At 44.1% G+C, this 11,468-nt stretch overlaps 1 protein-coding gene across 1 annotated transcript; it reads right to left on the bottom strand.

The window, feature by feature from the left end:
- Window positions 1-346: 346 nt before the first annotated feature.
- Window positions 347-11,174, bottom strand: LOC133274534 (alpha-fetoprotein-like). The gene is made up of 14 exons (XM_061463879.1): window positions 11,060-11,174; window positions 9,573-9,633; window positions 9,203-9,341; window positions 8,409-8,611; window positions 7,725-7,872; window positions 6,775-6,872; window positions 6,074-6,203; window positions 5,469-5,683; window positions 4,646-4,778; window positions 4,432-4,529; window positions 3,499-3,637; window positions 2,111-2,334; window positions 1,444-1,576; window positions 347-472 (listed from the first exon to the last, which is right to left on the bottom strand). Exons 1-14 carry the CDS (start codon window positions 11,142-11,144, stop codon window positions 428-430), a joined length of 1,851 nt encoding a protein of 616 aa, XP_061319863.1. The 5' UTR covers window positions 11,145-11,174; the 3' UTR covers window positions 347-427.
- Between the last annotated feature and the right edge of the window lie 294 nt (window positions 11,175-11,468).

Below are 11,468 nucleotides of genomic sequence, written 5' to 3'. Positions count from 1 at the left end.
TCTCTTTGCACTTAAGGCTTGTATGTTTAAGGATCCTGAACAACTAAGAAATTTAGCTGGCTTTAAGTTACTTGCTTTGGTTTAAATTTTACATCTCCTTGACAATTCTGGATCACTGTGACAGGAACCAGAGCTGAGGTTCGTATGTGGGTTCTTCCCCATATGACTGAAAAGCAGTTCCCCAGCCCAGCAGGTCCTATGGAAAATATGGTTTATTGAGATGCCTCTTGTCCCTTGTTTGCAGCAGCAGATGAACTGTAGCTGGTGTAAAACCATCTAGACTTTCCTAGATTTGTGAGTAAAGAGCCACAAGGTAGTTTTGTGCACTCTGACAAATCACATGCTCCTGTTTATGCTTCATGAACATCAGAAAATATATGCTTGCTGTTAGGTTGGCAAGTGTTGTCCAATGCACTGCGGGAGCTCTTCATGCTGACAACATTTTTTCACTTCTCTTTATAAGTTCTGGACCCTGGAAAAGAGCAAAATATCTATGAGCTAGTCAGAAAGGTGATGTGTTTGTGAACAAGCAAGCTGCCACTACCCACTGTGGCAGCAGTGGGTAGTGTTTTGTTGTGTTTGCAAGCTGTGTACACACCATGTTCTACAGAGTAAAGATATGTTTACCACTATGTTTAATAAACATGTTGTTTTTCCTGTTCAGCTCAGGCTGCCTTTGGAGATGTGATGTTTGGGAGGAGGTAGCAGAATGCTTCTTTGCAGGTGTGTGGCTGGCTTGGTGTGTTCAGAGGTGGAAATCACAGGAGAGACTTTTTTCGTATTTTGTCATTTAAAGCAAGGCGAAGGCTGAGGAAAACAGAGAGCCAGGCTTAAGGGTTGTGGAGGGTTTAAGCTTAGTGAAGGAATACATCAGAGAGAGAGATGTGAAGTAGACAAAAGCAGATTTGCTGGAGGGTGAAGAGAAGCTGAAGTAGCTCTGCAGTGTGAGGGTCAATGAGCTACAAGAACATAGCCAAGAGAAGAGGAAAACAGTGGTAGGGAATACAAACAGGGAAAATACTTTGACCCTAAAAGGTGACTACATGCTTTCTCTCTCTACTGCTGAGGAACTTTTCAAGTGAAATCCAGTTCAGAACTAAGAATTAAAAAATTAAGAGTTCGTTTCAGAGCTGTTAGCCAGGGAAAGACCTTTGTCCATGTCCTTCACAGGCCCAGTCCCAGGAGCTCCCCAGAGGAAACAGATGGAGCTGAGCTCTGTATCTATCAATTACTGCATGTAAACACAAGACTAATTAGGTAAGTCATCTAGTGATGAATTAACTGGTGCTGATATCTAATGTGCAGGCAATCCGATTTGCTTTTGGAAACAGAACTGCAGGAATTCTGGCTAGCCAGACTTGGTTTGGCTGTTTAAAGGAGAAATTCCTCCTTCTGCATATACTCCCTGTTTCCATTGTGGGTCAGATGAAGCAGAAAGGACACCTCTTTGGCAAAGCAGGCCTGGGGGTTGCCTCCTCTGCAGCACTGCTCTCTCATGGTGGTGAAGGCAGCCGTGATGGCTGTCAGCTGCTCCTGTGTGATCTGGGGCTTGTATTTGATGAGGTTGATGAGCATTCTGCAAGGAAAGCAGAGCAAAGCAGAGGAAGCACATGGCTTATGGTACATTTCTCCAAAGCACACGGCTTATGGTGCATTTCTCCAACCCTAGTCCTGCAAAGTCCCTCTGCTACTGCCCACTTTCTTTCTACAGCTTTTTCATTTTTATTCCCCACCCAGGTAGGTATTTGCAGTAGGAAGCAAAGACATGCCCAGTTCCCCTGGGAAATAAAATATCTGAAGGGTTTTAGCATTGGTCCACCTCAGAGAAGCTGTGGCTGCCCCATCCCTTGCAGTGTTCAAGACCAGGCTGGACAGAGCTTGGAGCAACCTGGTCTAGTAGAAGGTGTTGGAACTGGATGAGCTTTAAGGTCCCTTCGAACCCAAACAAGCCTGTGATTCTATGATTACCCATGAATTAAGTGGCAGGTGTTGTCTGTGTTGTGCATCACGCCAGAGGGTCCAGGAAGTTTGGGCTCACCCCAGCACAAGTTAATGGCCAGGGTAAAAATAAGAAACAGGAAGGTAACAGGCTAGAAGAGGCACGCCTTACTCTTGCTTCTTGTGCTGTAGCTTCTCCTCCTCAGTTGTACACAAGTCTTCATGGAAAGTGAACAGCCCTGGAGTCAGTGATAAGGGCATGTAATGCTCATCCATTTCCAGTTTCCCTATGCATGGTCTCCTGAGAGCATAGGAGCTGCTGCAGCAGTGGCACACGCCTGGGTTTATAGGGTCCCTCAGGTGTCTTCTGCATATTTCTCCAAGCACAAGATCCAGCTTTACCAAGAGAAGTGGAAAAAAAAAAAATTATTTAAATTTTTTATGGTCAAAAATACAGACTGCTCTTGAAGTTATAAAGAATAACAGAGAGCTTAAATTAAACTTTGTAACGTAGGTAATAGTTTATTTTTGACTGAATGCTGGCTTTTGTCAGTGAAATAATTTTTCAGAAGTATGTCTCTGTGGTTCCAGGGACTGTCCTTTGCGCACAGAAACCAAGTGATTTTGTTGTGGTTTAAGCCCAGACGGTAACTCAGATCCACGTAGCCACTCGCTTTCCTCCCTCTCTTCACCCCAGCTCCCAGAGGGATGGGGAGGAGAATCTAAAGAATGTGAACCCCATGGGTTGAGATAAGAACAGCCCAGTAACTAAGGTATAACACAAATCACTACTGCTGCCACCAATAATAATAATGATAAGGGAAATAACAGAGGGGCAGAATATAAAACTAAAAGGAGAAAAGGAAAACAATAAACACAAGTCATGCTCGATACAACCACTCGCCACCTGCCAGAGGATACCCGGCCCTACCCGGCAGCCATCTGGGCCTTTACGGGTGACTCCCTGCAGTTTCTATACTGGGCATGACGTGCTGTGGTATGGAATACCTCTTTGGTTAGTTTGGGTCAGGTGTCCTGTCTCTGCTTCCTCCCGGCTTCCCCTCCTCCCTGGCAAAGCATGAGACTCAGAAAGTCCTTGGTCAGAGTAAGCGCTACTTAGCAACAGAAAAACATCGGTGTGTTACCAGCATTGTTCCCAGGCTGAAAGTCAAAAATGCAGCACTGCACCAGCTACTAAGGAGGAGAAAAATGACTGCTACAGCTGAACTGAGGACAGATTTCTTCATAAAGCACACTTGCATGGACTTGCTGTCTTCAGCAGGGCACCTGTGGGTCTGTGTGGCTGCTCTTGTTAAGGGGATGGTGAAGAAGATGGGTGTCTGGAGGATGGACTGAACCTTTTTTATGTAGTTCAATTCCAGCCTTAACTTCAATGAGATGGAGTTATGCTTCCTTCAGGCATGGAAGTACACCTTCAGGTCAACTCAGCAGCTCAGTGAACATTCTTTTCACTTACCTTTACTCTTGGACCTTGCTGGCAGCAGAATTTGTGACAGGGTTTCCAGAAGTATGACTGAGATCCAGAGGAGCAATACTCACGTTTTCCTCGGCACAAGGCAGCAGCTTGTCCAGGCTTAACTGGCAGCATTTGGAGCCAATCGTAGTCATCTGCTTGGTGAACTTGATCAGCTCTGCAGATGTCAGTTGAGGCATCTTCTTGGTGAAGCTCATGAGGAGCCTGAAAAGGTAATTTTTCTGAAGTCAGTGATGTTGTTTCATGAGGCAGTAGTGAGCAAGCCTCTGCCTTCACATGTTCAAAGCTCCAGCCAAACCGCAGGGAACACTCAGTAGTGCAACAGCAGGACTAAGCCTGGTGTGTAGAACCTCACAAGCCTGCTTTATTTGTTTGACCTCTCTCCTTTCTCTGACCAGTTTCTTACCAGATTAAACAAATAGAATTAGCAGCAGAATTGCCAGTTACGTGTTAGTGGGCCCTTTTATGAGATGGTAGCTATGTCTTCCCCTTGTTATTTTTTTCTCTGGGAGCATAGGGAGCTTGTCTAAGAGCAAAATTGGATTTGAGTGTCTTCTTGGCACACTAGATGGGGGCAGAAGATAAGCTCAAAGAAGTTTACTTGTTTTTTTTCTTTTCAAAAACTGTGCTTACTAACCACTGTGGCCAGGAAAGCCTTCAGTGATGGAACAGGCAGAAGGAGCCCATCAGGCTTGTTGGAAGCCTGTAATTCCAGCGTCTTTTAAAGATTGAACACACACAGGAGGGCAAAAAGCTCAGTGTGTCTCCCCAGAGCAGGCCAGCTGAAGCCTAACTCTATGAGAGCAGCTTAAAGGTTTCGTTAAGTTTGTGTACATACTTTGTTAGGCATGCGCTTGTTAACATGCAAATCAGGCCCAAAGTTCCTGCAGGAGGCTTGTGCCTGCATGTTGTGTTTGTGCACAGTATATGGTTCAGCTACTCTGGGTTTGCTCTGCCTACTGTAATTAGAGTAATGCAAGCATGTAAAAAAGTCTTACTCGTTTTGGAAATAGTAATCTCCTTTCTCCCTGTAAATGTCACAGCTCGTCTTCATCACACTTTCAGTTTCGTAAATATGTTTCTTCAGCTCCTCCTCCTGAAAAACAGAAGTTAATTTGTGGAGTTGTTGTAGCAGGGGGAATGCAGAATGCCCCACTCCCTCCAGATAAAGCCTGGACATCAGTATGCGGTGTGCAGGCTGACAGCACCCACCCCTCTGCTGCAGCAGTCCTCTGGAGCTCCAGGCTTGCAGCACTCGTGCAGTAGGTCCTCATATCCTTTACCAATTCTTAAAAGCATTTGGGCAGAAAACTCAGGGTGTCTCCTGGAATATTCGTACAGAAACCTGCAATATGTGGAGTACCAGGAATTAGAGATGAGCCAAAAGAGCTCCCTAATGGTTGTGAAATAATTTGCAGTAACAGACTCAGTTCTCAGTAGGCAATGAAAAGATGAGTTCTGCTTCAGCAGTTACTCTACACAGCAGTTTGAACCCAATATATTTTCATAACTAGACCTGATGTATGTTATTTGAAGTTAATTCTCTGTCTTTGGGACTTGATGCTGTGTCTGTTGCATCATGGAGCATTTGTGCCTACATTTACTACAGGTAGGATCAGGGCTTCATCGCACAAAGGAACATGTCTAGAACAGAAACCAGCTGATCCCGTTTGAATCGAGGCATGAGTCTGACTTAAGTGTTTTGAATTCAACACTGAGGAGTGTATCAAAGCTGTAGCTGGCACCTGAAATCAGAACTGTTGGCTCCTAAATTTTACAGGCATTTCTTCAATTTTGCCTCTGAAATAACAGTCGTGCTCTGCTCCAAATTTGCAGAATGCATTTGCTCTGCATTCACACCTTCTAGGAGTAAGTGGCGGTTCACTAAGATCGACTTGCCCAGTACCCCAAGCCTACATGCTCCCAGAGCAGACAAATCTGAGGCTGATAAGCTGAACTTTTATGCCCAAAGTGTCATCTTGCGGCCAGAGTATTGAAACAAGAAAATAGAAGAGCTGAGGAAGACTGAAGTTACCTGGCTAAGTGTGTGTCCTTTTCCTGGGCAAAACGTTCACATATTCCCTTGTCCTCTATAAACTCCCTGACGTGGGGGGACAGGTCTGCAGGTCTGTCATTGTTTTCTGTATTAACTATGCATTCACTTCTTTGTAACAGAGGCTTTTCACAGCACTGCTTTATTTTGCTTGATAGGATGTCTTGGTTGGTGCAGACGTAGTGCAGAAGCTCTTCCTGTAAAGCAGAAAAGAAATGAAGGAAATTTTGCCAGATTTTGGTCTTTGTAGGGTTTTTTGATCAGTGTTTTTATCTGCATTTTCCAGACAGAGGGGGTGACTCCCAAAAAGAAGAGGCGGCTGATCAAAGCTGTGCCACGCAAATCTGGTACAACAGGGAAGAAAACTCAAGCCCTGTTGATCGATTTGGTGCAACCTCTTGCTTGCTGTGCAAAAGGTCCTCCTGGGTTAAAAAGTCAAATGGGAAAATCAAGCAGGTTTTTAGACTGCAGAGCTAATCTCCAGTTTCAGAGAGCAATCAGTGAAGCACAGGAGGAAGAAAAATCTGAAACCAACACAAAAATAGCATTACATTTCAGCAAACACTCAAATGTTAAATGAGGTTTACCCTATCATGCATGCAGTCCAGCATGTCTCCGCGGCAGCAGTCCTTGTGCATGTTAGCAACATCCATCACAAGTTTGCTAACAGTAACAAAATCAGCTTTAGGGAATTTTTGGCTTATCTGAGCAAGTTTCCTACAACAAAGAAAAACAGTTATTGTTTCAAATCACAGTGTGAGGCTGTGATAGCTCCTCTCATTTTATTGTGCAGGGGGTATCCAAACTGCTCAGGAATGGTCTCTTCCCTGCTTACGTTAATAAATGTTCCTTGAAGGCAAGAGCTGAGATTGTCAGGGTTGTCTTAGGACCCCAGGCGACTTTCACAGTGAGATGGTGGAAGGAAATGTGGTAGGTGGGCGCAAAAAAAATCACAGGAGCAACCTCGTGTCAAAACTAGGTAAGAGAGATGAGTTGTATTTTGCTCACAATCGCTCCAACTTTCGTTCCAGAGAGCTGTATTCCTTTCAGACTTTGGGTTTAGATTTTGAAAGGTAATGGCAGTTTTTAAGGAAACAATGACAGCTGTCATGTCTAAATTTGTATTTCTAATCTGTCTTCCTTGTTAGATGCTGCTTTTGAGCTGCATATGAGAAGGACACTGCTGGTATTTGAGTCACTGTGCTGTGTGCAGGTGTGGAGCTGCCCACAGCTAACACACAACATCCGTGCTTCGTTTCAAAATAAGATGGACATGGGGAACACTCACAGAGCCTTCAAGGTCCTTTCTCCAAACTTGTGCAAGATTCCACATGTGTGTTCTTGCCTTAGGCCATCTTCTTTTATTGGCTTCACCACCTTTGGTGCCTGGTAGAAAGAAGATGCAGACTGTGAAAGAGGATAAAAAGACAAGGCAATGCTTTGCACTAAAACTACTGCTGTGATTGTTTTTTAAAAAAGGACCTTTTAATAGTGAAAGAAAAACGTTGTCCAAGCTGCAATATGAACTGTTGTGCTCGCTATTTAGTTGCTGAATTTATTAAACAAGTGTTCCATGCTCTTAATCCTTGTCTTCCACTGTGACAGGTAGTGTGCTCTGAATTTCTAACATGCGTTATGTGTGGGGCATGTCTCTGCAGTGCAGATACCCAGACAAGCAGGAGCTGTATCGAGGTGCTATTAACAGGGAAACAAATCAGGCTTTTGTACGCTGTGTAGCACCTCGTCCTCTCTGAGCAGAGCTGGGAGGACAGCGATGCTGTCACAGGGCATGGGGATTGCCTTGACCTCTCACTGTAAAACTTCAGCTGCCCAACACCCCACATTGGGAGACCTTATAACAGTGTTAAAATACCTAATGGGGCCTCCAGGAAAGCTGGAGAGGGACTTTTTACAAGGGCATGTAGGCAAAGGACAAGGAGGAATGGCTTTAACCTGACAGAGGGGAGATTTAGATGAACTCTTCCTAAGAACTCACCTGTGAGGGTGGTGAGGCCCTGGCACAGGTTGCCCAGAGAAGCTGTGACTGCCCCATCCTTGGCAGTGTTCAAGGCCAGGCTGGACGGGGCTTGGAGCAACCTGGTCTAGTGGAAGGTGTCCCTGCCCATGGCAGCAGGGTTGGAACTGGATGAACTTTAAGGTCCCTTCTAACACAAACCATTCTATCCTTCTATGATTCTCTGAAGAAGTGGCTGCTATCTGTAGCCTGTGATGGAATACCTGTCTCTGAAAGCATTCCTCCAGGTTATAAGTGAGGTCTTCAGAGCTTCTGCAGCAGTTTTTCATCATCTCGTCATATCGGAGTGCAACAGAAAGGATGGTGGGGGCATAGAGGAAAGGATGCCTTCTGGCCACCTCATAAATAAAACTGAAACCCAGGGAAAAACATCTTTAGTTTCCCAGTAAGCCCCTACATGCAGGAGCAGCAGTGGTATAGCTGCCTCTGCCAGAAATTAAAATGGTAGCAGCTAAAATTGATTGTTTTACTGTCATAACGACGAGCCACATAGTGTGGTGTTTATCTTGGAAACTGCTGATGGTGTGGCCAGTTTCCTGGAAATCTCAAGTTCTGCCAGTTCTGGTTCAGAAGCAGCACAACTTCTGCTTGGCTTTTAAGGACTAAACAGAGGCTCCTGGTTTCAGGTAAGGCCTTTACATGCACTACAATAAACCAGGGCAGATTGTTTGACATATAGACTTGTATCCAAAGCAGGAGATGGCAGAACAGGCTTTGCAGAATGACCGTTACAGCTGGATGAATTATGTAAATAATTCATATTAGGAAGAAGAACTAGCACAGGATTACAGAGAATCTTAGATAGAACTTGACAGCTGCATTGAAAACTGTGTTTGCTGTCTGAAGGTTCATAACTGTCTTATCTAGGCAATGAATTTATGACTTACTGTTCCGTTAATAGATGTTGATTCTGTGAATGATTTTTACAGGCAGCTTCTGCATTTGGCCTTTCAAAAGGAGAAATGAACCCTCTCGATGAATTTTTTAGAGTGAGGAAGCAGTCATTTCTTTCAGGATCCTTTTTAGCACAGCAGTCAGTAAACCCGGTAAGATTTTCCTCCTGGCATATTGTGTCAAGGAAGATCTTGTCCTATGAAAATTAGGAAAAAGTTAACTTGAGTGAGGATTCCATTTTACTCCTCTGAGCTTTGCAAGGAGGCTACTTCAAGCCAACAAGCCCCAACTTGCATAAGCTGTTTCTTTCTTAATTCCTTCCTACTTTAACTTCAGTGAAAATCAGACTGACCTCTAAAACTGAACTCTAAAACCTGGGTGATGATTTCTTGAACTCTGGTACCTATTGTTATGCCAAGACATGCTTCCAAGTGGAATGGTTGTTAAACAGTCTGACCTTACAACATTATTCAGACTCTTTTTCTTGATTACCCCAGCCATAAAGGCACATCTTTCTGAATATCTTTTCCTGAAATGCAGGTCATGGCTGCCGGTACAGATGCTGTGCTATTCAGGATGGAGGGAGGAGAGGGCCTTTGTTTTCCTTCACCGATCTTGAGACACTTTGTAGATGGGAGCCTGGAGAACCAAAGAGTCAGTTAAGGCCAAACACACATACCTAGGGAAGTCTCCTAACATGCCTCTCTGGGAATACACATATCAGGGCTCTGACATGACAAGTCACTTCTGAAAACAGTTGCCAGATTAGGAACGTAAATGTGCTTACCAAGGGCTTCAGGCAGTCTGGATTGTCCCTGGCTGCAGCAGCAGCACACCTTTCGGCGAGGTCTGTGACATCCTCAGCCATTTTAACTGCTCTGCCAAATGTGCCTCCTTGCACGTACTGAGCAAACATGACCAGGGCCCTAGGAGAAGAACACACAGCATTAAACCTGTTGCTGGCTACCTAAGAAACTAATTCTGTAACTTTTACATGTGAGACAGTAAGAGGATTCATGTCACTGGGGCTGAGTTGGCACAAACGCATTCTGGGCTGGCAGAACTGGTGAGCATTTGACTTGCTGTGTGTTCCAAACAGTGCAAGGCTGTGCAGTGGCAGCTAATTTGCAAGTAGAAGCTTTATCTGGATGACTTACATGGCTTTAAAATTATTCTTCTGCAGCTGTAAAAAGCGTTGGCCAATGCTGTTTTTTCCCTCTGAAAAACAAGAGTATTTGAGTAAAAAAATGTTTGCTAAATACTACATCAAATACCTTCTCTTTTTTTGGTAATGGAGGCTAGGAGAAAGATGATTCAGTGCCTGGGGTAGTAGAAGTGGGAGCACCGAGGCCTGAGATGTAATTTCCCATCTACTTGTTTCTGACCTATAATACATTAGGGCCAATATAATTTCCCTGCCTAGCACAAATGTTGTGGGGAGGAACACACTAAAACCTGGGGGTGTTCAGCTACTTTGATGCTGCACATGATTAAAGAAGCACCTTAAAAACATCTTTTAACCTTGCCTTAGCTATCTTAAAGTGCACTTGACCACTCTAGCTACTGATGAAGGATTTTCCGTGCAGAAAACATGGGATAAAATTAGAACTACAATGGCACACAAAGCTCCTCCAAAATCCACAGAGCTGCATTCTTCTGTCCATGCTACGAACTGTCTCAGAGGAAAGTATGTGTCCCATCTATGTGAAAATCCTGTGCAAATATTCTTCCTTTGCCACTGCACCTTTATTAATGGGCAAATCTAAATGTCATGAATTATCAAGGTCCTTGTCTGTTTGAGAATACGCAGAAATTAATTTTAAAATAAGGGGCCTGCTCCCAAATCAAGGTGTTACTGTTTCACCCTCGCATCAGTAGGGCTGAGATCAGTGTAAAAAGATCAAATAAATCAAAGAAACAAGCCAGCTTATCCCTCTGAGTAACACAGGGGTGTCAACTGCGACGAAAACATGAGAAAAATAACACAAACATCAGGTCTGTGGTACCATGTAGGGCCATTTTGTGCATGTGGAATTTATACGGGTGAAAAAAGAGCTGACTAATGAAGACAATATGTAATGGGAAAGAAGCGCCTTATTTTAGGCCCCATTTTTAGGCCTTAGTGAGAAATTTGGTCATTGTAAGCTCTCTCAGGAGTCAATGAAGAGAGAATAAGACCCCCTCCAAAGGAAAACACAGAGCAATAGCATAACTTAGCTACTCTCAACAGCCACCAGCGATGGAGGCAGCATCCCTCTTGGGCCTCCTCTATCTCACTTCCTGATGCACTGCAGAGGGAGCCCAGAAGGCCACAGGCTTCACTTCAACAAGTTTTGGAGTACCTAAAACCAGTGGTACAACCGCATTCCTGTGGATGGAATTCCCCTTCAGCAAGGCTTCCTCTCAGTAACCACTGGCTGTCCTGCACACTAAATAGATTCTCAAGCATTTAAGAAGCCACACATCTGAGGCTGATCACCAGTAAGTTGTACAGATTGAGGTTTGTTGTATACCTTTGACCCATAGAAAACACCAGCATAGAACTAGCAGAGGCAAAGCAAGATACCAAGTAACCATGTGTGAGAAGCTGCAGCCATCAGCATTATACAAAAAGATAGAGTAAAAAAATAAGATACATTCTTACCTATGTCCCGATAACTTCCAGGCAGGGCTATGACTATGGGGAGGCTCACCAGTAAAATCACGTAAATTACTGTTCTGCAGTTCATCCTGTCAGTTTTTGGCAGGGGCTTGGGGTGAGCTTGGTTCACCTGGGTAAGGCAGAAAGAAGTAATGGGAAACAGTTACTTTTATACTCTCCCAAACGATTTCTGGTTAATCAAAACCCTTTTACTGTCACATGTAACATTAGCCAGTTTGGAATATTCTCACAATATTTAGACATCCCATTATTTGCTCAGGAGGATGAATACACCAGCTTGTTGCAAAGGGTGGACCTTGGAGATCCCTTTTTTTCCCCTTAAGATTTAGACAAATAGACATTTTTAAGTTATCAGACTTCAAATAAGAAGTTTAAACACTCCTTGGGCTTT

This window comes from Pezoporus flaviventris, unplaced genomic scaffold, assembly GCF_033815535.1.
Source record: "Pezoporus flaviventris isolate CSIRO_AGI_PZ_B2104156 unplaced genomic scaffold, CSIRO_AGI_Pfla_v1 ptg000002l, whole genome shotgun sequence".
NCBI classification, from domain to species: domain Eukaryota; kingdom Metazoa; phylum Chordata; class Aves; order Psittaciformes; family Psittacidae; genus Pezoporus; species Pezoporus flaviventris.
The sequence above is the reverse complement of the archived record's forward strand: the minus strand, read 5'-3'. Positions and strand labels throughout refer to the sequence as shown.

Coding starts and splice junctions, on each gene's coding strand:
- LOC133274534 (XM_061463879.1), bottom strand. CDS start 11,144: ATGAACTGCAGAACAGTAATTTACGTGATTTTACTGGTGAGCCTCCCC. Junction 9,634..11,059: donor TGGAAGTTATCGGGACATAG/GTAAGAATGTAT, acceptor CTTGTTTTTCAG/AGGGAAAAAACAGCATTGGC. Junction 8,612..9,202: donor CAGACTGCCTGAAGCCCTTG/GTAAGCACATTT, acceptor TAATTTTCATAG/GACAAGATCTTCCTTGACAC.